The sequence below is a fragment of the Bufo bufo genome, chromosome 6 (assembly GCF_905171765.1).
Source record: "Bufo bufo chromosome 6, aBufBuf1.1, whole genome shotgun sequence".
Lineage (NCBI taxonomy): Eukaryota > Metazoa > Chordata > Amphibia > Anura > Bufonidae > Bufo > Bufo bufo.
The window spans coordinates 182613972-182641643 of record NC_053394.1 but is presented as its reverse complement, the minus strand read 5'-3'; the positions used below and the strand labels follow the sequence as shown (position 1 = coordinate 182641643).

Sequence of the window (27672 nt, the reverse complement as noted above, 5' to 3'; positions counted from 1 at the left end):
ACCCATTGAGTACAATGGGGCCACGGACCTCAATTTGCGGCCAAAAGTAGGACATGCAAATCCGCATCTTTTACTGCCCTATTGAAATAAATGGATCCGGACCCGTTTCGCTAAATTTCGGAACAGATGCGGAAGGAAAATTGCGGACGTGTGAATGGAGCCTTAAACTGATGACAGTGGAGTACAAGCCATTGATCACCTAATTTATGATTCTCCAGAAAATCCCTCACTGCTGTACCAAACCATTGGTAATAACCATATATGAAGAAGAAGCATAGTCTTCTTGATTTAATTGTTTTAGATGTTATAGGTTCAGCTACGTATTTTAAAATGTCGACTATGTCAGGCAAAAGTCGACATAAAATACATTCTGATAATGAATTGCTAGGTGACCATGTGTAAAATTTTTGTTTAATAGCAAAAATAAAACCCCTTTAAAAAAAATAATAATAGGTTAATAGAAGTTCTGAATGATGCCTTTCATTGTCAAATTTCATTACCACAGAATAAACGCTGGCATTCATCTTCCAGCACCCCTCGATATACAAGGAACCTATGATTGAGCCCAGGGTTGCAGTGGAGACGGTAGTAGGATCCCAAAGCACCACCAGAGGAACTGCATCCATAGTAGACACAAGACACACGGGAGTGGAGAAGAGCCATGGAACACATGACACAAGGCTCGTGGGTAACATACACCTCATACCCAGTACACAAATATGGGACTTCGGTTCCTGCATCCTTTTCCTTTGAACGTTTTCTCTTTTCCCTTTCATTTCCTTTTGATTCCACCCCTTGTTCAGATTCTTTATGTAGTCTATCTCTATCTGCTTCTTGCATGCTAGAAAGTTCAACATAGGCTCCTCCACCTTGTTGTTGAGCAACCAAGTCTATTGCTACCATGCATGCGTGAAGCAGTGGACCTCCCTCGACTCCAGTCTGATCCGTTCCAGTTGCCACAACTTTACCACTTTCTTGGTCCACCACAACTGCTCCAACACCCTTTCCCCCTCTAGACTGATTTTGCTGTGCTGCTTCTAAGGCCTGATGCATGTTTCTTCCAATTCGTAACAGTTCTTGCTCAGATACACCTTCACCACTATCGCATTCCTTCGAATTCGTATTCTTGGGCTTGGCATGGTAGGTGCAGGGCCAAATGCTTGCCCAAACTTGCTGTTCCTTTTGGTTCTTTGCTGCCCGTGAAGGAACCGACACAATGTATGGTTTCCCTAATCCATTTAGGTCAAGGCATCCACCTTGCAGAATGTCAGTAACCTGTAAATGAATCTCTCTTTTGGAATCAACAGTCTTTTTGGGACTGTCATCATTCTGCTTTGATATGTCCATATTGTTTTTTAGCAGATTTAATTGGTCCTCAGGTGTGACAGGACGAAGCAAAATCTCTAGACGGGACTGGCATGCACAAACCCTTTTCAAATGCCGCAGGGTACCATAAAGAGGGTATTGTAAGTATAAAGCCTGAGACAAACGAGAGATTTGTTTTTTGTCAGTGATGGGAGCTGCAAAGAATGCAGTCAAAGGTGGCATGATATGTCCTGACTCATAATCCTTGCGCTCTTGTTCCTCTTCCAGGGACAATACAGGGATGAGTAACCAAGAAGAGTAGAATTTGAGGTCATCTGAAGATGGAGACATTGTAAAGCTAGTAAGTGAAAAAAAAATAAAAAAAAATTGAAAGACAGAACTCAAAATAAGATGGAATCTTTGACTATTTTTGCATTAAATTGGAAATGTGTTAAAATTCTGCAAATTAATGAAAATAAATCATGTGTATATTTAATACCACTTTACAAGTACTGGAAAAGAAACCCTAAGGACGTATGCACATCACAAAGCAGTGTCCACAAAGGCTGTATAGAGTGACATCAAGTCTCGGTGGTCTCATACCAAGGAGCTATAAGCACGCCCTGTGATGCCATATGGCGAGGTACATAGCTATTCTCTCATAGAAACAATGCTTCTAGGGAAGAACATCTTGGTAATACAGCACACAATGAAACATTTTTTTTTATAGATGTCATAGCCTTCCATAATGAGAAAGCGTGGATTTCTAAATTTAGAAAGCTACCGTAATATACATATTACTTTATTAACAAGCACAAGATTATAAAGAAACTAGTAATATGTGTTAGCTTACTAAGTACAGAAATATATTCTTCTCTATGTAGTAAGGCTATAGCTTGGTGGTAAGCAGTCTGCCTTGCATGTAGAGATTCTAAGTTTAGGTCCCAGGCAAGACTTGTACAGTTGCAAGAAAAAGTATGTGAACCCTTTGGAATGATATGGATTTCTGCACAAATTGGTCATAAAATGTTATCTGATTTTCATCTAAGTCACAACAATAGACAATCACAGTCTGCTTAAACTAATAACACACAAAGAATTAAATGTTACCATGGTTTTTATTGAACACACCATGTAAACATTCACAGTGCAGGTGAAAAAAGTATGTGAACCCCTAGACTAATGACATCTCCAAGAGCTAATTGGAGTGAGGTGTCAACCAACTGGAGTCCAATCAATGAGATGAGATTGGAGGTGTTGGTTACAGCTGCCCTGCCCTATAAAAAACACACACCAGTTCTGGGTTTGCTTTTGACAAGAAGCATTGCCTGATGTGAATGATGCCTCACACAAAAGAGCTCTCAGAAGACCTACGATTAAGAATTGTTGACTTGCATAGAGCTGGAAAGGGTTATAAAAGTATCTCCAAAAGCCTTGCTGTTCATCAGTCCACGGTAAGACAAATTGTCTATAAATGGAGAAAGTTCAGCACTGCTGCTACTCTCTCTAGGAGTGGCCGTCCTGTAAAGATGACTGCAAGAGCACAGCGCAGACTGCTCAATGAGGTGAAGAAGAATCCTAGAGTGTCAGCTAAAGACAAAAAAGCATCTGGCATATGCTAACATCCCTGTTAGCGAATCTACGATAAGTAAAACACTAAACAAGAATGGATTTCATGGGAGGATACCACAGAGGAAGCCACTGCTGTCCAAAAAAAACATTGCTGCTCGTTTACAGTTTGCACAAGAGCACCTGGATGTTCCACAGCAGTACTGGCAAAATATTCTGTGGACAGATGAAACCAAAGTTGAGTTGTTTGGAAGAAACACACAACACTATGTGTGGAGAAAAAGAGGCACAGCACACCAACATCAAAACCTCATCCCAACTGTGAAGTATGGTGGTGGGGGCATCATGGTTTTGGGCTGCTTTGCTGCATCAGGGCCTGGACGGATTGCTATCATCGAAGAAAAAATGTATTCCCAAGTTTATCAAGACATTTTGCAGGGGAACTTAAGGCCATCTGTCCACCAGCTGAAGTTCAACAGAAGATGGGTGTTGCAACAGGACAACGACCCAAAGCATAGAAGTAAATCAACAGAATGGCTTAAACAGAAAAAAATATGCCTTCTGGAGTGGCCCAGTCAGAGTCCTGACCTCAACCCGATTGAGATGCTGTGGCATGACCTCAAGAAAGCGATTTACACCAGACATCCCAAGAATATTGCTGAACTGAAACAGTTCTGTAAAGAGGAATGGTCAAGAATTACTCCTGACCGTTGTGCACGTCTGATCTACAACTACAGGAAACGTTTGGTTGAAGTTATTGCTGCCAAAGGATGTTCAACCAGTTGTTAATAAATCCAAGGGTTCACATACTTTTTCCACCTGCACTGTGAATGTTTACATGGTTTGTTCAATAAAAACAGACTGTGATTGTCTATTGTTGTGACTTAGATGAAGATCAGATCACATTTTATGACCAATTTGTGCAGAAATCCATATCATTCCAAAGGGTTCACATACTTTTTCTTGCAACTGTATATATTTTTTCCTGTTTTTTGTTCCTCTTTCATTTAACCCATGATAAAAGAAAAGCCTTACTATATTGAGAATAGTGTTTTTAAATTTAGAAACCTAAACCATACTACTGGTTTATTCACAGGCACAATATATTATTATAAAGAAGTCAGCAACATGAATTATCTTTCTAATCATAAAAAACATTATTCTCAATATGATAAGACTGTAGCATTTTATTATAGTAAAAAAATATCTGAAGAAAAAAAATCAGAAAGTCTCTCTCCCCAAGATTCATGTTGCTGTTTGGTGATTACGACACACTTGCTGTTTGGTGATTAAGGCACACTTTATTTAGATTACTCCTTGGAAGTGCCGTGGAATTTTTCTCTTTTTGGAAGTTGTATCGCTTCCACAGCCGCTGGCATCCTTCTACAAAGTTTTCTGCTGTGCTGCTCACAACCTTTGGAATATATATATATATATATATATATATATATATATATATATATATATATATATAATATATATATATACACAGTACAGACTAAAAGTTTGGACACATCTCATTCAAAGAGTTTTCTTTATTTTCATGACTATGAAAATTGTAGATTCACACTGAAGGCATCAAAACTATGAATTAACACATGTGGAATTATATACATAACAAACAAGTGTGAAACAACTGAAAATATGTCATATTCTAGGTTCTTCAAAGTAGCCACCTTTTGCTTTGATTACTGCTTTGCACACTCTTGGCATTCTCTTGATGAGCTTCAAGAGGTAGTCCCCTGAAATGGTTTTCACTTCACAGGTGTGCCCTGTCAGGTTTAATAAGTGGGATTTCTTGCCTTATAAATGGGGATGGGACCATCAGTTGCGTTGAGGAGAAGTCAGGTGGATACACAGCTGATAGTCCTACTGAATAGACTGTTAGAATTTGTATTATGGCAAGAAAAAAGCAGCTAAGTAAAGAAAAACGAGTGGCCATCATTACTTTAAGAAATGAAGGTCAGTCAGTCAGCCGAAAAATTGGGAAAACTTTGAAAGTAAGGGTTATTTGACCATGAAGGAGAGTGATGGGGTGCTGCGCCAGATGACCTGGCCTCCACAGTCACCGGACCTGAACCCAATCGAGATGGTTTGGGGTAAGCTGGACCGCAGAGTGAAGGCAAAAGGGCCAACAAGTGCTAAGCATCTCTGGGAACTCCTTCAAGACTGTTGGAAAACCATTTCAGGGGACTACCTCTTGAAGCTCATCAAGAGAATGCCAAGAGTGTGCAAAGCAGTAATCAAAGCAAAAGGTGGCTACTTTGAAGAACCTAGAATATGACATATTTTCAGTTGTTTCACACTTGTTTGTTATGTATATAATTCCACATGTGTTAATTCATAATTTTGATGCCTTCATAGTCATGAAAATAAAGAAAACTCTTTGAATGAGAAGGTGTGTCGAAACTTTTGGTCTGTACTGTATATATACACACACACACACACACACAAGCACAGCGAGGAAAATAGGTATTTGATACACTGGCGATTTTGCAAGTTTTCCCACCAAAAAAGAATGGAGAGGCCTGTAATTTTTATATTTACACTTCAACTGTGAGAGGCAGAATCTAAAAAAAAATAAAAAAATCCAGAAAATCACATTGTATGATTTTTGAATAATTAATCTACATATTATTGCATGAAATAAGCATTTGATCACCTACCAACCAGCAAGAATTCAGACTCTCACAGACTTGTTAGTTTTTCCTTAAGAAGCCCTCCTACTCTGCACTCATCGCCCATATTAAATGCACCTGTTTGAACTTGTTACCTGTCAACACACTCAATCACACTCCAACATGGCCAAGACCAAAGAGCTGTCTAAGGACACCAGGGACAAAATTGTAGATCTGCACAAGGCTGGGATGGGCTACAGGACAATAGGCAAGCAGCTTGGCGAGAAGGCAACTGTGACGGACTGAACAGTCACTGGGGCTGCTTGAGAAGCCTGAGGGCCAGCCTCCTTCCTACGGTCTACGGACCCAAAACTATGGAGACCCCCTCAGACCTTTTTGGGTTACAAGGAACTATGAACCCTGATTTATGTGTGGAGTTTATATGCCACATATTTCCTATTGACCACTAAAGGTGCAGGGTGTGAATCCAGCAACACAAAAAGGATTAAAAATGTATAATGAAAACCGGCACTCTACACCTGGTGATAACGCTTAAAGAGCAATGTAGACGTCACTTGTATGGCGTCTCACGTGTCTTCACTCTGTTCGTGAACGTTGCAAAGCGGTCTCTTCAATCCAATATTCGGGTAGAGTCGATTAAATGGAAGCGCTTCCAGGATGGTTTGTTTAGCGGGTTTGTGGGGGAGTCACCATACCCACACGAACCGAACAGAGTGAAGACACGTGAGACGCCATACAAGTGACGTCACACCCACGTGGGACGCCGAAGAACCCGAACGGCCATCACAGAGTGCAGTAAGGACGCTCTAGCAGCCGGGACACCCGTACCTTACAAAGAAGGTAAACCACAGTCAGGGTGCAGCCCTTCTTACTGTGTGGGACGCCACACCAGGTGCAGCACCCAACTGGTACATCACCCCCTCTTTTTTCTTTTGCATTTTTTTATTATTACCACCAACAGTGACCGGCAAGCAATCGCTGACAGGGAAGCACTGCAAATATTTTGCCTTACCTATATTTTATATTTTGTATATTTTATATATTTTAACATTTTTTACTGCGTCTCCACCCATCTATGAACTGTTCACAAGGGACATCTACCCACCAGAGTGCCAACGAACTATTGAAGGTGGTAATTACCACTATATGACCACCGCATTGCTCCATTTGCACTCCCACTCTTGCATTGTTCATTATATTATTATTATTATTACACTTTTATAATATTTCCTTCTTTATTATTTCCCATTTTTTCCTTCAATTTTTTACGAAAGTGGTTATTATTACCAATCATTGCTGAATTTTACCCTCTAAACTCAACCCTTGCCTAATTAATAAACGCATATTTTTATCCATCAATCTGTCTACATTGCTCTTTAAGCATTATCACCAGGTGTAGAGTGCCGGTTTTCATTATACATTTTTATTGCACACTTTCCTCCTCTGATTGGGTGAATCAGTCAAACTTAGAGCACCTAGGCATTGTACTGGCCAGGTGAGTCACCAGTAACCCACTTTTTTCTTCTTACAAAAAGGGTTAATTCTGCACTGAGACTCCCACTGATTGTGTTAGTGATGGGATTAAGATAACTGACTCTAGGAGTAGCCAACTCCAGTGTAGATGAGTAGATCACCCAATGATACACTCAGGAGATAATCCCATCACATGTGTCTCCTCTCTCTCTCTCTCTCTCTCTCTCTATTCATTCATTAGGGAGGGGGTGAAGATGTATGTTTGCATGTTGTTCATGGTTTATTTATGTTGTTAGACTTCTTGAACTGTATATATATTGAGTTGGTCTTCAATAAAGGGAGTTCCTGTTTTACCTTCAACATAGAGCCTCGTCTCATGTGTGTGGGGATTACTATACGCTGTATACTCCCCTGGCTATAATCCCTAGCTCTTGTAAGAGCTGTTCCTGTTCCTTGTTCCTGCATCACTCTCTGAAGGAAGAGAGGTTCACCCACTGGAGCCTTGTCATAGGTACAGGGTGGGTAGGAGACGGCGAGACCCCAACCAAGCTGCAGCGGTTCGTGGGGTCTGCAGTGCTTACTGTGTCAAGTGGAGTGCTTGGAGCCCTCGTGAAGTACTAGGAGCATCCATCAACGGAGGTACCCAGTCGGAGTGCCAGGAGATCCGTTACAGCAACAACTTTTGGTGCAATTATTAGAAAATGGAAGAAACACAAGATAACTGTCAATCTTCCTCGGTCAGGGGCTCCATGCAAGATCTCGCCTCGTGGGGTAAGGATGATTCTGAAAAAGGTCAGGAATCAGCCCAGAACTACATGGGAAGACCTGGCCAATGACCTGAAGAGAGCTGGAACCACAGTCTCAAAGATAACTGTTAGAACACACTACAGTGTCATGGATTAAAATCCTGCAGGGCACGTAAGGTCCCCCTGCTCAAAACAGCACATGTCCAGGCCCGTTTGAAGTTCGCCCATGACCCAGAGGAGGCATGGGAAAAGATCATGTGGTCAGAATGGACCAAAATAGACTTTTTTGGTATCAACTCCACTCACTGTGTTTGGAGGAAGAAGAAGGATGAGTACAGCCCCAAGAACACCGTCCTAACTGTGAAGAATGGTGTGCTTTTTTGAAAAGGGGACAGGATGGATGGGGCCATGTATCGTGAGATTTTGGACACCAACCTCCTTCCCTCAGTAAGAGCATTGAAGATGGCTTGTTGCTGGGTCTTCCAGCATGACAATGACCCGAAACACACAGCCAGGGCAACTAAGGAGTGGTTCCGTAAGAAGCACTTCAAGGTACTGGATTGGCCTAGCCAGTCTCCAGACCTGAACCCAATCGAAAATCTTTGGAGGGAGCTGAACCTCAATGTAGCCCAGTGACAGCCCTGAAACCTGAAAGATCTCTATGGAGGAATGGGCCAAAATTCCTGCTGCAGTGTGTGCAAAAAATACTTATTTCATGCAATAAAATGCAAATTAATTCTTAAAAAAAAATCATACAATGTGATTTTCTGGATTTTTTTTAATATTCTGTCCCTCACAGTTGAAGTGTACCTATGATAAAAATTACAGACCTCTCCATTCTTTGTAGGTGGATAACTGGCAAAATCGCCAATGTATCAAATACTTATTTAAAATTAATATCCCATGGAGGTCTGGATTCGGAATGATACTCAAAATCAAAGTGGAAAATCAAAGTTCAGGCTGATCCAACTTCAGTGGAAATGCCTCAAGACAAGGAAATGAGACTCAGTAGTGTATGTGTGGCCTCCACATGCCTGTATGACCTCCCTACGACACGTGGGCATGCTCCTGATGAGGCGGTGGATGTTCCCCTAAGGGATCTCCTCCCAGACCTGGATTAAAGCATCAGTCAACTCCTGGACAGTCTGTGGTGCAACATGGCGTTGGTGAATGGAACAAGACATGATGTCCCAGATGTGCTCGATTGGATTCAGGCCAGTCCATAGCATCAATGACCTCATCATGCAGGAACTGCTGACGCACTTCAGCCACATGAGGCCTAGCATTGTCATGCATCAGAAAGAACCCATGGTCTCAAAATGGGTGTGAGGATCTCATCCCTGTACCTAATGGCAGTCAGGGTACCTCCGGCTAGCACATGGAGGGCTGTGCGCAGGGGCGGACTGAGAACCCTCAGGGCCCCCGGGCAAAATAAATCAAGGGCCCCCTTACAGGCCCCACCCATGTTCTGCTGCAAGTCCCACCCTTGTCCCGCCTCCATTCCCCGCCTCCAGCCACACCCTACACAATCTTTAAAGGGTTTCTACCACCTCGTTTCGAGAAATTTAGCTGTCAGACACTAGCGATCCGCTAGTGTCTGCTCTACCAAACAATGCTATTATAATAGCTTTTTGTGCAGCCGTTTCCATAAAAAACTAACTTTTATCGATATGCTAATGAGCCTCTAGGTGCTATGCGGGCGTCTTTTCAGCACCTAGAGGCTCGGTCTACTCACACAAAATGCCGCCCAGCGCGTCCCTCCAGCCCGCCCATCTCCTCTGGAATGCGATCCTCCCTCTCTGCATGATGACCTCCAGGGTCAGATTTTTCCCCATAGGAAAGCATTGATGGGTATGAGTTCAGTCACTTTGGCGCGTGATCCCGCGAGACCCGTGACCTACAGCAGCGGGTCTCGCGGGATCACGCGCTGCAGGACGGGATTGCGCACCGAAGTGACTGAACTCATGCCCGCGCAGCCCACAAGTAGCGGAACAATTACAAGACGGGTGGGAAATAGCCAAATTAAAAAATATGTTGAACCAAAAGGTGTGCTTTTGGTGGGTTTTGAACTAGTGGGGGCTCTGTGGATGGCACTGTCGTGGGGGCTCTGTGGATGGCACTGTCGTGGGGGCTCTGTGGATGGCACTGTCGTGGGGGCTCTGTGGATGGCACTGTCGTGGGGGCTCTGTGGGTGGCACTGTCGTGGGGGCTCTGTGGGTGGCACTGTCGTGGGGGCTCTGTGGATGGCACTGTGGGTGACACATATATAGCACCTTATGCAATATGTGTCATCCACAGATCCCCCCCATAACAGTGTCCCTGTGAGTGAATGACCCCCAATTCAGGGTCTGGGGGCCGGCATCTGGTGTTGTAATGGCAGCGGGGCCCGGTGCAGTCACTGTATTCTATCGCACCGGCCCCCGCTTACTGTAATACTAATTTTCATATGTGAACAAGAAGAGAAATCCTCTGCGATCCTCTCCCTCTCTGTACTCACAAACTCAGTAGCAGGCAGGCCGGGCGGCAGCGCAACTCACTGACGTCACGCGCCTGCTCCTCCCACTTTATGAATGAAGCAGGCGGAGCCAGCGCGCGACGTCAGTGAGTTACGCTGCCACCCGGCCTGCCTGCTACTGAGTTTGTGAGTACAGAGAGGGAGAGGATCGCAGAGGATTTCTCTTCTTGTTTGTTCACATATGAAAATTAGTATTGCAGTGAGCAGGGCCCGGTGCGATAGAATACAGTGAGTGCACCGGGCCCCGCTGCCATTACCACATTGTTATTCTGCGGCGGGCCCCCATCCCGGCCGGGCCCTCGGACCATGTCCGAAGTGCCCGACCGGTCAGTCCGCCCCTGGCTGTGCGGCCTCCAAAAAAAGGCCTCCACACACCATTACTGACCCACTACCAAACCGGTCATGCTGGAGAATATTGCAGGCAGCAGAACGTTCTCCACGGCGCCTCCAGACTCTGTCATGTCACATGTGCCCAGTGCGAACCTGCTCTCATCTGCGAAGAGCGCAGGGCGCCAATGTTGAATCTGCCAATCTTGGTGTTCTCTGGCAAATGCCAATTGCCCTGCACGGTTTTGGGCTGTAAGCACAACACTGACTTGTGGACGTTGAGCCCTCATATCACCCTCATGGAGTCTTTTTCAGACAGTTTGAGCAGACACATGAATATTTGTGGCCTACTGGAGGTCATTTTGCAGGGCTCTGGCACTGCTCTTCCTGTTCCTCCTGGCACAAGGGAGGAGGAAGCGGTCCTGCTTCTGGGTTGTTGCCCTCCTACAGCCCCCTCCATGTCTCCTGGTATCTGCTCCATGCTCTGCACACTGTGCTGACAGACACACCTAACCTTCTTGCCACAGCTCGCATTGCTGTGCCATCCTGGATGAGCTGCACTACCCGAGCAACTTCTATGGGTTGTAGACACCACCTCATGCTACCTCTAGGTGTGAGAGCGATGACAAAATGCAAAAGTGAATAAAACAGCCAAACAGGATGAGAACAGAGAAATGGTCTGTGGTTATCACCTGCAGAACCACTCCTTTATAGGGGTTGTCTTGTTAATTGCCAATTTCTACCTATTGTCTGTTCAATTTGCACAACAGCAGGATAAATTGATTCACAGATTGATTTCACAGAAGTGTGATTGACTTGGAATTACATTTACATTGTGTTGTTTAAGTATTCCCTTTATTTTTTTGAGCAGTGTGTGTGTGTATATATATATGTGTATATATATATATATATATATATATATATATAATTTGTGGTCGTGGCTAAAATACGAACTCGGGCAGTGTGCCCGCCTTGAACCTAAACCGGCTGAGGTGTGCCTGGAGCCGGGTACGAGAGCAGCCTATAAGGGGGCTGTCCTAAAGGAGGACCCTTGGAGTAAAGGGAATGGGTGGGTGGGTCCACAACCGGAACGCCTACTAGGTGAGAGAAGAGGGGGCTTATAAAGGCTCAAGCCCCTCCCACAAATGCAGGCTGAACTTCAGCCTTACCAACTTGTGGTCGTGGCTAAAATACGAACTCGGGCAGTGTGCCCGCCTTGAACCTAAACCGGCTGAGGTGTGCCTGGAGCCGGGTACGAGAGCAGCCTATAAGGGGGCAAAAAGGAAACCAAGATAGTTAAATACAAGACTTTTATTACCTCATAATACCAGAGACCGAAATGCCTGCGAAATCTCCACCTGGGGGTTAGGTATATATCTGGTGAAGCAGGACGAGCGCCACCTTCCCATCTTTCGGATGACACGAGTGGGGACCCTGTGTCGGGAAGCCGCGGAAGCTGCTCCAATGCGGAAGGAATGGCCGGATATAGCGCCGGGGTCAAACCCCAAGCCAGCAGCAACAGTACGGATGTGGCTGATGAACTGCGCTGAGGTGAGAGCGCCATTCAGATGCGGTAGCAGAGGGCTGTGAGGGGGAGCATCCTGGATGGCGAGCATGAGCTGGCCAAACACCTGTACCGGGCACCATTCATTGCCAGACGGGAAAAACTTAACCTCCACCGGGGGACCTGTTTGGTTTGTTTTGGTGGAAATCAACTTCAGCGTGAAATGGTCCTGATTCCTCACCAGCTGTTCTTTGTGCAGACTGCACCGCCCTGCCGCACTGCAAGTGAATTCGCCTGGCCTAAGGAACCCGTAGAAGCCCAAATACATAGCTGCTTTAAAGACCAAGCTGGAGAAGGGCCCAAAAGGAGCACCATCCAGGGCTGAAGACAACCTCCGGTACATCTCCCCAGTGACGCCCTGTCTCCGGGACGGGGGATTGGCCCTACCCTTCTGGACCCCTCGCAAGGTGGCCTTAATCGCGTGCGCCAAAAAAATGGAGCCACCCCCTGGGTTGCGGAGCATGGTGTGGTGTTGGACGCCCGCCAGGTATAACTTAATGGTGTTGTATGAGAGATGCAAATGGTAATGACAATGGGCAATGAAGACCATGATGTATGGAATGTCCGCCAGGCCACCCTGCGGGTGCAGATTCGAGAACTCCTGGAAGGTTCTTAGGCCTGAAAGATAGTTCCTGGCCGTATTGGGGGCAAGAGACTTCTGCGCCAGGTCTTTTGCTGAAGAGACGAGCATACTTAGTCCATTGTCAGGGAACTGAAAGCCGGGGTGGGATATCTGAGTCGGTCGGCCTCCGGCATGACCTGAAAAAAGAGGGAGAAATTAAACCGGGATAGCGCGTCAGCCGCCACTTTTTGCTGACCCGGAATGTGGCTACAATGCACATGGAAGTTGTGTGACAGGGCCAGCCATACCAGCTGGCGTAATAGTGCCATGATTTTGGGGGACCTGGCCCTGCCCTTGGCTAAGATGTCGATTAGGGCCTGATTGTCCATGACGAAAATCACTGGCAAGTTAGCCCAGAGGTGACCCCATGCCTGAGCCGCTGCGACAATGGGGTACAACTCCAACAGAGAGGAGGTGCGGATGGACTCTGTATCCTCTAGGACTGACATGGGCCAACGGTCGACCAGCCAACGGGGATCCCAAATGGCCGCGTAACCGCAGGATGCAGCGGCATCCGAAAAAATAGTCGGGCAGGAGGGTGACCATGGAGAGACAAAGAAGGAGACGCCGTTCCACCGGGACAGGAACAATTCCCACATGGCCAGGTCTGCCATAGCCTGGCCGTCCAACCAGATGACGCTGTCCTGCTCGGGTGCCGAGGGAAGAAGCTGGAGCAGCCTCGACACAAAAGTTCTTCCCTGGGGCATTGAGCCGGCCCAGAAGAGATTGTAACTCGACTCTAGTGAGGCACCCCGAGGAGGCCGCCTGGGAAATTACCTCCCGACACCAAGCGGGTTTCTCTTCCGGGAGGCTGGCCTGCAGCAAGACAGAATCCAGGATGATGCCCAGGAACGAGACCCTCGTGGCGGGACCCTCCGTCTTGGACTCCGCGACCGGAACAGCCAGACTGGCGAACATCTCCAGGAGGACGGTGAGAATGCCAGACCCGCCCTGTGGGTCTTCCACGACCAGAAAGACATCTAGGTAATGGATGACTGACTGGAGGCCACTGTGACGGACCAAGATCCAATGTAGCGCTTTGGCCAGGTGGTCGAATAACCAGGGCTACTTTTGGATCCGAACGTAAGTCTGTTGGCAAAATAATACTGGCCGGCCCACTCGATGCCATAGAATTGCCACAACTGAGGTTTGATGGGAAGGAGCTTGAACGCATCGGCGATGTCAACCTTTGCCAACCAAGCGCCCCTGCCATGCAACAGGATGGCCTGAATTGCGTCGTCCACTGAGGAGTAACGCATAGCAAATTCCTCCGATGGAATCAGGGAATTGAGGCTAGGAATTGCAGAAACGTGAGGGGCGGACAGGTCATAAATCAACCTTTTTTTATTGGTATTTGGACACTAGGCCGATAGGATTGATGCGCCATGAAGCAAATGGGATGAGTGGGAAAGGACCTATGAGAAAACCCTTAGCCACCTCAGACTGGAGCAACTCGCAAGTCGCTGGAGGGTCCAGGGTGGCTGACAGCAGATTCCTGCCTCCCAGGGAACCTGTGGCAGCGTGATGAGCCCTGTGTGGAACCCCTGCCAGAAGCCCGCCAACAGAAACGCCACGAAGTCCTGATCATGGTGATCCTGAAGGAGAGCCGCCAAGAGGTCCACGTTGATGTCGGCTAGTCAGGACCCCTTAGTTGCTTTTTTGGGACAGGCAGACCGCGGATGGGCCCTGAAGCACAGGGAGCACACATGGAGGGATCTGCAGCTGGCATAGGAGCAGCCTCCTGAGTTAAAGTTATTGCAGACCTGACTTCTTCCCAAGTAGACAATGGGTCTGCCCAGCTTGTCAGTGGAGGGGTTGGACGGTAGAGACCCGGAGGTTCCCGGGAGGGCCCTGTCCTGAGACGGATGCGCGCTATTTGGGCACCATTCAGATGAGTGGAAAATGGATTGGCATGTCGCACAGTTGGGTGCCCTGAGGCCAGCAAAGTGACGACAGAAGAGCTCTGTCAATTAAGGACCAGCTGGTAACATACTGGAACTGCGCCAAAGCTGCCGCCGCCTTAGCCGAGAAGGAACGATGGTATTCGTAGTAGGCTGAACCACCATACTTGTGACCTAGGTCAGTGACCAGGTACAAGTAGCTGTCCAGCTCTTCCCTCCTCTCCGGCTGTGCGGTGCAGATGATGTCCCTGAAGAGGCTGAATGCCAAGACGAACTCGGGTATAGTCAATTTGCGATTGAGCCACGAATCTTTGGCCCTGAGGACCACCGACACATCCCCACAATTGATGACCCTGTTCTCGGGCACATCTTGCGCGGCAATGAGGATCGACGCGAGATTGACGTCCTTCCCCGCCAGAATGTCCCTCTTGAGGTTGTCGGGAATGAAGTGTGAAGGGGGACACCTGGGGAATGGGCCTGGAAGTACCTGGAGCCAGCCAACCCGAAGTGGACGGTGCGCTCAGCGGGACGGGTGCCGGGGGCGCAGTGGGCGGCCGGGATTCCAGCTCTGATACCCTCGCCCAGACCCTGCTACCTTAAAGGGATTCTGTCACCTGGATTTTAGTGACAGAGCTTTTAACATAATCACATCAGTCTGCTCGTTTTGTATTAAAATATACTAGTATTACTATCTTAAGTGGTTGTCCTTTGTCTAGAAAATCGCTTTTATTAATATGGTAATTACCTGAGCAAGGTGCCCAAGGGGCTGTCCCTCCGGCCGTTGGTGCCTAGCCGCGCCCTTCTCCTGGAGCCCAGCACCGCCCCACTGCTAATTTATTCACTCCTCATTGCCGGCTGGCGCATGTGCAGTGCATCCTGTGAGGCTGATTCTAGGCGCTGACATGTGTATCCATGGAATGCGTTTGCTGAGCCATAAGCTTGCACATGCGCCGTGGATACAAATGTCCTTGTATGTCAAGGCTGAAGAACCTGTGAGTTTCTATTGGATAATAAGGGTCATGTGACTGTGTAAATGGCAGTTAGAATGTGAGTGAAGCTGTGAGCTCCTATTGGCTAATACATATTTTTTTTTATATCTCAGGAATGGTACATCCTAGAGGTCTAAATCTTCCGACACCTGATTTACCTATATACATATAATTTTTTTTTACAAGTATAGGTATCAGTATCTCAGTATTAGTATCCTAAATATCTGAATCTGAGTAGTAGTGCTCTTATTCTTTATATATATATATATATATATATATATATACAGTACAGACCAAAAGTTTGGACACACCTTCTCATTCAGAGTTTTCTTAATTTTCATGACTATGAAAATTGCAAATTCACACTGAAGGCATCAAAACTATGAATTAACACATGTGGAATTATATACATAACAAACAAGTGTGAAACAACTGAAAATGTCATATTCTAGGTTCTTCAAAGTAGCCACCTTTTGCTTTGATTACTGCTTTGCACACTCTTGGCATTCTCTTGATGAGCTTCAAGAGGTAGTCCCCTGAAATGGTTTTCACTTCACAGGTGTGCCCTGTCAGGTTTAATAAGTGGGATTTCTTGCCTTATAAACGGGGTTGGGACCATCAGTTGCGTTGAGGAGAAGTCAGGTGGATACAGCTAAGTAAAGAAAAACGAGTGGCCATCATTACTTTAAGAAATGAAGGTCAGTCAGTCAGCCGAAAAATTGGGAAAACTTTAAAAGTAAGGGCTATTTGACCATGAAGGAGAGTGATGGGGTGCTGCGCCAGATGACCTGGCCTCCACAGTCACCGGACCTGAACCCAATCGAGATGGTTTGGGGTGAGCTGGACCGCAGAGTGAAGGCAAAAGGGCCAACAAGTGCTAAGCATCTCTGGGAACTCCTTCAAGACTGTTGGAAGACCATTTCAGGGGACTACCTCTTGAAGCTCATCAAGAGAATGCCAAGAGTGTGCAAAGCAGTAATCAAAGCAAAAGGTGGCCACTTTGAAGAACCTAGAATATGACATATTTTCAGTTGTTTCACACTTGTTTGTTATGTATATAATTCCACATGTGTTAATTCATAGTTTTGATGCCTTCATAGTCATGAAAATAAAGAAAACTCTTTGAATGAGAAGGTGTGTCCAAACTTTTGGTCTGTACTGTATATATTTTTTTTTATACACTCAGAGGTCGCAATAACACCTGTAGAAGCGTCATAGACGCCTGTTCAGGCCATTTTACTCTCTGAAAAAAGTCTAAAGTGTACCAACACGCTTTGTTATTGGTTGGGCAGGCTGCCGCAGTGATAGTGTCCTGCAGCACTGGAAGCTGTCGAGAGCTGTAAAGAGGAGGGGCTAGCTCCCCATCAGGCTCTGTACTCAGCAGTGGAGCTGAAGAGGAGTGGTGAAAAACTACAACCCGGATATCCAGTGCAGAGCAAGGTGTCAGCGCAGCATGTAAAATATGTAGTGCCGTGTGTGATCATCACACACTGCACTAAATAAATCACTCACATTTATACATCACACACTGCACTACATACATCATACACGTCTATACATCATACACTGCACTACATATATCAAAATGGACACGGTCGTCTGAAAGAGCCCTAAGATACACCCAAAAAAAGCATCCAGTTTTTGCAACAACATACCTGTGTTTATGGTGCTTTTTCTTCCAGCAAAGGAAAACACACAGCAAAACTGAATTACATTAACCCCTTGGCGACATTCAACGTAATAGTACGTCACAGCAGGAAGTGACTTTGCGCAAATTGACTTACTAGTACGTCATGATGATCTCTCCATCTCCCCCACCACAATGACAGGGAGCGGATGGCTGCCATAGCAACCCCAGGCCTGATAATACATGTCAGCATGTATTGTACTATATTGAAACAGGGATCAGACCTTGAAATGTTGAAGTCCCTGTACTGGGACAAAAATAAAAAGTGAAAAAAAGTTTAACCACTTCTACCCTGGGCCAGTTTTCACCCTCCTACCCAGGCTATTTTTTGCAAATCTGACATGTGTCACTTTATGTGGTAATAACTTTGGAACACTTTTATTTATCCAAGCTATTCTGAGATTGTTTTCTCGTGACCCATTGTACTTCATGACAGTCATAAATTTGAATTAATGTATTTTTGAATAATTCGCAATTTTCAAAATTTCTATTTCTCTGCTCTTAAAACAGAAAGTGATACCTCATAAAATATTTATTACTTAACATTCCCCATATGTCTACTTTATGTTGGCATAATTTTGCAAATGTAATTTTATTTTTTTAGGACGTTAGAAGGCTTAGAATTTTAGAAGCAACTCTTAAAATTTTTAAGAAAATTTCAAAAACCCACTTTTTAAGGACCAGTTCAGTTCAAAGTGGAAAATCAAAGTCACTTTGTGGGGCTTACATCGTAGAAACCCCCCATAAATGACCCCATTGTAGAAACTACACTGAAGAGGGGATTTTTGTCTCTTGGAAAATGGAGATTTATGTATATCTCCGTTTTCCTTCCCTTATATTCTATTCCTAGCAAATTGTCTTTGTTTCCCATACAACCCGAATATCCTGTGTAAAATTACACCTCTTCCAATCCTTCATATATCCCAGGAGCAACACACAACCCTCGCAGATACTTATATATAAAAATAGTTTACTGATAACATGGAGATGACAAAGCAATGGACATTATACATAGAGATACAGATAACACAATACATAGAGGACACCACCACACACAGCCACCTCAGTTTCTGTCCACCCTGGATGCTAAGCAAATGCGGCTAATAATGTGTATTTATATACAGTATATCAAGAGTCTACCAATATACAGTCTACTGGATCTACTCTTCACCTCCAGTACCTGACCATTAGTACATGTACATATAGAGACTCATGCATAAACAGCATATAATCTAACTGGTAATAAAATTGCAGACTGCTAATATCTATATGTACACATATAAAGTCTACTGGGATATTATACCTATATACATACCCACATACGCACACATATAACTTAGCTTGCTCCTGCATCCATCGGTGTCCAGGAAGAGAAGCCCCCGCCTCACTCCCAACTTTCACCTATATCTTGCTGTGTCCCAGCCCCCCACCATCGACTCCACCCTGTGACCACCCAAATATCTCCCCCCATCTCTTGGTCAAGAGGATGTTGTTCAACTGCCTAGGATATGCTAACAAGGGACACAATGCTACTGGCCATACTGAATGGGTGAATACCACTGGGTCCAATTATTAGGCATATTTGTGTGGTCATCAGGATGAGGTTCTGGCTGAAAGCCATATTTCCCTTAACATACACCCTCGAGTTACAAATTTTACAAACTTTGTTAACCTTTAGGTGTTCCACAAGAATTAAAGGAAAATGTAGAAGAAATTAAAATATTTTACTTTTTGGCAAATTTTCCATTTTAATCCATTTTTTTCTTTAACACATCGAGGGTTAACAGCCAAACAAAACTCTATTTATTACCCTGATTCTGCGGCTTACAGAAACACCCCATATATGGTTGTAAACTGATGTAAGGGCACACGGCAGGACGCAGAAGAAAAGGAGCGCCATATGGTTTTTGGAAGGCAGATTTTGCTGGACTGGTTTTTAGACCCATTTGAAGCCCCCCTACAGTAGAAACTCCCAAAAGTGACCCCATTATGAAAACTACAGGATAAGGTGACAGTTTTATGGGTACAATTTTGGGGTACATATGATTTTTATTCGCTCTATGTTCCATTTTCTGAACGCCATATTTTTTTTTATTTTTCCGCCGATCTTGTGCAGGGCTCGTTTTTTGAAGGAAGAGTTGACGTTTTTATTGGTACCATTTTTGGGGCAAGGTGACCAAAATTTTTGGGGGTTTTGGCACAGTTTTTATTTATTTCTTTTTACAGAGTTTACCTGAGGGGTTAGGTCATGTAATATTTTTATAGAACTGGTTGTTACGGACGCGGCGATACCTAATTTTTAAGTTTCACACAATAATAGCATTTTTGGAAAAAATTATGTTTTTGTGTCTCCATAGTCTGAGAGCCATAGCTTTTTTATTTTTTGGCGATTGTCTTATGTAGGAGCTCATTTTTTGCAGGATGAGGTGACAGTTTTATTGGTAACATTTTGGGGGGGCATATGCCTTTTTGATCGCTTGGTGTTGCACTTGTTGTCATGTAAGGTGACAAAAACGTTTTTTTTTTACACATTTTTTATCGGAAATGGTGGATCATGTGATTTATAGAGCCAGTCGTTATGGCGATACCGAATGTGTGGTTTTTTATTTTTCTATTTTTTATTAGAAAATCTGGAGAAGGGGGTGTTTTTATTTTCTTTTTTTACTTGAAACTTTTTTTTTTTTTATTAAAAACACTTTTTTTTTAAAAAAATTTAACTTTATTTCTGTCCCACTCTGGGACTTCAACTTTTGAGGGTCTGATCCCCTCTACACAGAGTAATACACTAATAGCTTGCCTAGGAGACCCAGCCTGGGGCTGGACCTCCTCGGCACCCGTAGAAGGCAGGTCCCCAATGCCGTGCAAAAAACATTCCAGCAAAAACCATATGGCATTCCTATGGGCCCTGCAGTGTGTTCATAGAGCAGTTTACGACCAGGACTGGAGTGTTTCTGTAAACTGCAGAATAAGGGTTAACCACGTTTTTAAAATCAGTTGTGAATAACTTGGGGTGTAGTTTCTACAATGGGGCCATTTATGGGTGGTTTTTACTAGGTAAGCCCCACAAAGTGACTCCAAAACTCAATTGGTCTTTATTAAAGTGGATTTTGGAAATTTACTTAAAAATTTGCTTCTAAAAAAAATCTACATCCTAAAAAAATAAAATGACATTCACAAAAGGATGCAAACATGAAGTAGACATATGGGAAATGTTAATTAATAACTACTTTATGAGGTATCACTATCCATCTTAAAAGTGGAGAAACTTTTCCAAAGATTTGGTAAATTATGGATTTTTTTTATAAATAAAGGTAAAACATATCGACTCAAATTTACCTTTAATATAAAGTATATTGTGTTACGAGAAAATCTCAGAATGGCTTGGATAAGTAAAAGCGTTCCAAAGTTATTACCACATAAAGTGACATGTCAGATTTGCATTATTAGGCTCTGTCAGGAAGGTGAAAAATTGCTGTGTCCTGAAGAGTATCTGAACCTGAAATGGTGTATTTGTTAGCAATTTGCCTGACAGGCCTCAGATGAGACCTTAAAATAAATAAACGTCATAGACGCCTGTTCAGGCCATTTTACTCCCTGGAAAAAGACTCATGCGTATTCTTATGCATGGTCTTTTTCTAGTCAGAAGCTGCCAGGTCCGGAACACATGAAGCCCCGCCCATCTCCTGAGAAGCCCCACCCCTCATGGACATCTCTCTCACCAGGAGCAGCTTCAGAGTCTGGACTAAACACTATATTGTGGTTACAGGACCTGTGGTGATGTCACAGTCATGTGATCAGTTATGTGTATGGGAGGAGTTAGGGGAACACATACTCTGTGCAGGACTGTTCTGGTGGAGAATGCAGAGGTACTTTATGTATGGAAGGTGTGTATAAAGCAGGGCTATGTCAGAGTAACCAGTCTATTGTACAGTTTTCTGTGTGTAATGGGCTGGGTATGGCAGCGTCAGGCGGGCGCTGGGTATGGCAGCGTCAGGAGGACGCTGTGTATGGCAGCGTCAGGCAGTCGCTGTGTATGGCAGCGTCAGACGGGAGCTGGGTATGGCAGCGTCAGACGGGAGCTGGGTATGGCAGCGTCAGACGGGAGCTGGGTATGGCAGCGTCAGACGGGAGCTGGGTATGGCAGCGTCAGACGGGAGCTGGGTATGGCAGCGTCAGGCGGGCGCTGGGTATGGCAGCGTCAGGCGGGCGCTGGGTATGGCAGCGTCAGGCGGGCGCTGGGTATGGCAGCGTCAGGCGGGCGCTGGGTATGGCAGCGTCAGGCGGGCGCTGGGTATGGCAGCGTCAGGCGGGCGCTGTGTATGGCAGTGTCAGGCGGGCGATGTGTATGGCAGCAGCGGTCTTAAGTTTAGTGTATGATGTTGGATAAATGTCAAATTGTCTACATTTATTTCTGAATGGGAGACCATAAATGGTTCCCTGCAGAAATATCAGCCTCATAACGTTATGTGGGCCCATGCATTAGATATATGAATTACCGCAAAATTCGTACTCCTCCTCTGCTAAAAATAGTCCTCAAAATTGTTAAGAGGTGTATTTTTACTCTTCTGGAACAAATTTTGTGCGATCTCTGTCCGTCACCAACTGAAATGTTATCACCTACACAGCTCAAGGAGCAACCACACAGAGAGTAATTCTAATTAATTATTCTTTATTAGATATCCAACATGATGGATGGTATATCAGTTAAAAAACATATACAAAAGACAGTACATACTGGGAACAGATCGATGTTACAATAAATGTATAAAAACAGAGTACGCTCCAAACCAATAAGGGACTAGTATCCCCCCGTATACAATGGCGCAGTATCAGCTAGGTGGGGCGCATGTAGCAATAAAGGCATCCAGAGCATGCATACACCAACACTCCAAACATTTAATGGAGTGTAAGCCTGGATGCCGCCCACAACCAGCGGAGACTGCAAGAGATAAGGGAGGAACAAAACACTAGTAAAGTGCAAGTGCAATAAATACCTACTGACCCTGGTCTGAAACAGCCGCCCGACGATCGTTTCGCAAAGTGCTTCCTCTTGGGGCCTACTGAACTACTCCATACTGATCTCCTATATACTCCAGACATCTACATTCATCCAATCAACACACACCTACTCAGCTTTCCATGATTGATCAAATCAATTACTCCTGGCCGTGGGGAACATGCCCAACCAATAGTCAGTCGTGTTCAGTCTCGTCATCAGTCACCTGATCGAATGGTATCAGCACCGCCCACCTCTCTCTCCAGATCATATTGCGGCACCGTTCGATCCTGCGCTAGAATACTATTATACCTATCCTCACACTCTACCTCCGCATCGCTCCCCAAGGTTGCATAAATTAGATCCCCGGTGGTGCTCGGATGATCCATTGCCGTCACGCGATCCGCGTCATGACTCGGCTACGTCAGCCGATGGCGCCAGAGAGTGACGTCACCCTCTGTACTACCACTCTGTTTCCACGGCCAGCATGTTTCCTAGCAACCGAGTCACGAGGCGGGTCACATGATCGGACCAGCGGCATCTCAAAACTGCAATGTTATTGTTTGCAGATAGAGACCAAGGTCCACATCATATGGTATGGTATCATATGATGTGGACCTTGGTCTCTATCTGCAAACAATAACATTGCAGTTTTGAGATGCCGCTGGTCCGATCATGTGACCCGCCTCGTGACTCGGTTGCTAGGAAACATGCTGGCCGTGGAAACAGAGTGGTAGTACAGAGGGTGACGTCACTCTCTGGCGCCATCGGCTGACGTAGCCGAGTCATGACGCGGATCGCGTGACGGCAATGGATCATCCGAGCACCACCGGGGATCTAATTTATGAGAATGGTTCTGGGTTTTCTTGGATCAATTCTATATATATCTTATGTCTCCTGGCGCAGTAGTTTTGATCTTCTGATAAATTGATTGATCAGTATCTTTTGCTATTGGCCTACTTTTATCACATGTGCCTATGTTTCTCTGGCTATCATGAATGAGATAAATAGAAAAACAAAATAAATTTAGATGTGTATAGAAATATTTGTATTACTCAGGTGATTATCTCTGGTGACAGGTACTCTCTTGTCAAATATGTCCCCTGATGAGCCTGACACCAACCAGGCGAAACGCGTAGGGACGTTATTGGACATTTGACTTTTCACTTTTCTTCATATTTATTTTTATGGTGTTGTCTGTCATTTAACTTTGGGTATTCACTTATATATAATTTATTATTTTTTGTGTAGATTAGCCCAGGCATTCCTATAGGGTCCCCCCCCCCCTTACAGGTATCTATCCCTGATAGGGGTTTATCAGGGACACCAGGAGGTACGAGAAACGGGATCGCCCCTATCGGGGCGGCTATTCCGTATCTAGGCAGGGCCACTACATTAGGGTCTGAATTAGGGACATCTTCCCAGTAGGCCCCAATAATACCTACTAACCTAACCGCCTATACCTTATAAAAGGAACATATATCTGACCCTAGATTTGTTTTTCATTTCATGTTTATTTCTCCTTTTCATATTTCTAATTATCTATAATTAAGAAGGGTGTATTGACTTTTTTATACGTTAACATTAAAAGTTATATTTTAGAATGATGGTATTGCTGTGAATTCCTTTGTTTTTGACCACATTCTACTATACTATTCCTTGAACAGGAATTTGTTCAATCTGTGATTAATATATTTTAATAGTACAAGCATTTTCAGATGCGGTGATGCCCATGATGTTTATGTTTTTTGTTTATTTATATATTTATTTTTTATTCATATGGAAAGGAGGCGATGTAAACTTCTATATTTTTTTTAACTTTTTTTATGATTTGGAATCTTGTATTTGAGCCTTTTTTTATTCTGGACAATCATGGATCTTCTAGATCCATTATTTGTACAGAATTGCTCATTTCTTATGTTGGCCTGCTGGGCAAAATAAGAATTGCAACTTCTATACCCTGGATCTCTTCAGGGAGACCCAATGCATTGAATACAATTACCGGCATCCTCTCATTGGCCGCAGAGGATGTCGGTAAGAAGCAGTAGGGGTTGAGCAGAGTGACCATTTTCCGTTGTGCCATACATGTATGCCATGGGTCATAAAGTCACTTCCGTCTGTGCGATATATGTACGCAGAGGGTCGGAAGGGCTAAATAAGAAGTGTTTGGAGAAAGTAAAAACACTGCATTCCAGCAAAAAATAACTAAAAAAACATATCCCATCTGTGAAACATGGTAATAGCGGTAGTATAATGGTTTAGGCCTGTTTAGCTGCTTCTGGGCCAGGATGGCTTGCCAGCATCGATGGGACAAGGAATTCTGAATTATACCAGTAAATTGTAACGGAAAATATCAGAACATCTGTCCATGAGTTGAATCTCAACAGAATGTGGGTCATCCAGCAAGACAACGACCCTAAGCACATAAGTCATTCTGCCAAAGAATGGTCAAAGAAGAATAAAATTAAAGGTTTGTAATGGCCGTCAAAGTCCTGAGCTTCATCTAACACAGGCATGTCCAAACGAAGGACCAGAAGCAAGCAGTTCATGGGAAGAAACCCACCAACATAAGAGAAGCTGTAATGTACTAAAATACTTCCAAGCCGATGTGCAGGACTAATCAATAATTACTGGAAACGTTTATTGCAGTTATAGCTGCACAAGTGGTCACGTCAGATACTGAAAGCAAAGGATCACATACTTACCCCCTCACAGACATGTGCTATTGGATCATTTTACTCAATAAATAAATGACCAAGTCTAATACTTTGGGCTCATTTGGTTATCTTTATCCACTTTTAGAACTTGTGTTAAAGGGGTATTCCCAGCTAGCAATTTTTATACTCACCTGCTGCGAGCTGCGCTGTTCACTTCCTGGTTTCCGGCTTGTGAGGCTGGGCGAGCTTAGTGAGCTTGATTGAAGGCTTGACCCGGCCGGACCGAGCATCGCCGTCTTGAACGTGCACACCGCCGCACATGCACCATGGTGACTTCTTCCTGGCCAGTATAGTACAGAGCATGCCGCCGCGCATGCGCAATGGTGAGTTCTTCCTGGCCGAGTATAGTACAGAGCTGCGCTGCATACAGAACATGCGCGTCTCTGTACTCTACTTGGCCAGGAAGAAGTCACCATTGCGCGTGCTCGGCTCTGTACTATACTGGCCAGGAAGAAATCACCATGGCGCATGCGCGGCTGCGTGCACGTTTAAGACAGCAATATGTGCCTTCAAAGCAGCGATGTGCGGCCCGACCGGGGCAAGAAAATTCTATGCAGGCCCCCAAGCGGTGGCTGTATCTAGTGGATAACATTGGGGTGGGATTGAAAGATTTTTTCCAAGAGAGGTAGGGATTTGCTAAAGGAACATAATTACAAAAATGCTCACAGGCACTTCTATAACAAATTAAAATAGGATCAATGAGATGGGATAACCCCTTTAAATGTGACCTATGAGGTTTTAGGTCAAATTGATGCAGAAATATAGAAAATTCTGAAGGGTTCATAAACTTTCAAGCACCACTGTATATGAAGAACCAATCAGCAGCCACTTGTAACTACATGTCTCTTTTCCTCCTCCAATCTCTGCAATCAGACTACAGTGCACAGAACGTCACAGATGTGAGGCATTTTAGGAAAGAGCGAGGAACCCAGGACTGTCACACTGGATCCACTACTCCTGACTGCCAAAGGCCTAGGAGTCTTACTGTAGCCCACTCTGGATCTGTCTAGTTTCCCTGACTTAAATGCACAGACAAGCAATGTCACCCTCTGCACCCATTAAAGGGGTTGTCTCACTTCAGCAAACAACCTTCATCTTGCTCGGTTGTTTTCAGAATCCCAGTAGAAATGAATTGGAGCGGAGCGCACCACGCTTGCGCAGCCACCACTCCCATTCTTTTTATGGGGCTGACAGAAATAGCCGAGCCAGCGCTTGGCTATTTTCAGTGGCCCCATAGAAATGAATGGTGGGCAGCCACAAATGCCCGATACGCCCTCCGGGACTTGAGATAGGTGTGGGTCCCAGAGGTGGCACCCGCACCTATCAGGCATTGGGGGCATATGTCTGAGATGACACAACCCCTTTAACTTGGTCTACATGATAAATGCCACTTGCTAATGTTAAGGCTGGCATGGGGTTTGTGGGTAGCGCAGAACTTTCGCTTTATTTCTTTGGAGTGCGTATCTTCTTCCTCCTGACACACAGGCACTGTGCACCATAACGCAAGAATGCTACTTTTTAACGTAGTCAATAGAAAGGTAAAAGGCTGCTGTAGTGATTCCTGTAGACCCGCGGTCTACAACATGTGGCTCGCTACTGGACAGTTGCGCACCATCACACTGCACCCCTGCAATCCAACATGCTGCCAGGCGCTTAACTGCGCATGCGTTCCGCTCACCCACTGAAAAGACCAGGTGAAGCCGCTCACATGCCACTAGTATTACAGTCTAGGCTGATCGTAACGTTCATTAATTCCATAGCTATTCTATAGAAAAATCCGTCCCAGCGCCGCTATTCCTTACCTCGTCCTATGTGATCTGTGGGCTATCGTAGTGACTAGAATGGAGTCGCTCCTGGTAGGTATGACGTCATGGGAAGAGGCGGGGTCTGGTCATCCATGGGGCGGGGCCTTTAGGATTTGCCCGAGAATCTTCAGAGCAGGTGGTTGGAGAGTGGAGCAGATGCTGCAGGTCGCTGTACGGATGGGAGCAAGGGTTGTTATTTTTACTTGGGGGCCTTTGTGCGGCGGCTGAAAGGAGGAAAGTGGCTAAAGGGAAGGAATTATTTACTTTATTTTTTACATGGGATTGTATGGTGGAGGGGCTAAAGGCAGAGGCAGTGATTCTTTTTACATAGGACTCTGTACTAGAGGGGCTTATGGAGAGTAGTGATTTTTTTCTCTCTCTGTATGTTGGAAGGGCTGAAGGCAGGGAAATTTATATATTTTTTTTTTACAGGGGTCTGTATGGTGCAGGGGAGTGCTGTATTTTACATGGGACTGTATGGTGAAGGGGCTAAAAGTAGGATTATTATTTTTATTTTTTACATAGGACTGTATGTTGGAGCGATCTGAAGGGACGTTAGTGGTGTTGTTGTGAGGGTAGGGTTGGGCGATAAACCAGTATCTACGACATACAGTGGTAGTAATGGCGATGCCACCATCTCTTAATTACCATGGTATTTTAGTGATGTCATGCCCGCTTCTGCCATGGGGTAGGTTGGGGGTGGGGGGGGGGGGGTTGCTGCGGGGCACGGGAGCCTCTGGCTTCTGTCCCCGTTTGTCAGCCACATAGGCCTCAGGCCTCTAGACCTGAAGCCAATGAGGCAGGTAGTTGCAATGAT

General features: G+C 45.0%; 1 protein-coding gene across 1 annotated transcript; it reads right to left on the bottom strand.

Moving 5' to 3' along the window:
- Window positions 1-393: 393 nt before the first annotated feature.
- On the bottom strand, window positions 394-26905 carry ADAT3 (adenosine deaminase tRNA specific 3). Its single transcript, XM_040435966.1, has 2 exons — window positions 26853-26905; window positions 394-1663 (listed from the first exon to the last, which is right to left on the bottom strand). The coding sequence occupies exon 2, from the start codon at window positions 1654-1656 to the stop codon at window positions 487-489; it is 1170 nt and encodes a 389-aa protein (XP_040291900.1). The 5' UTR covers window positions 1657-1663; window positions 26853-26905; the 3' UTR covers window positions 394-486.
- Window positions 26906-27672: the final 767 nt, after the last annotated feature.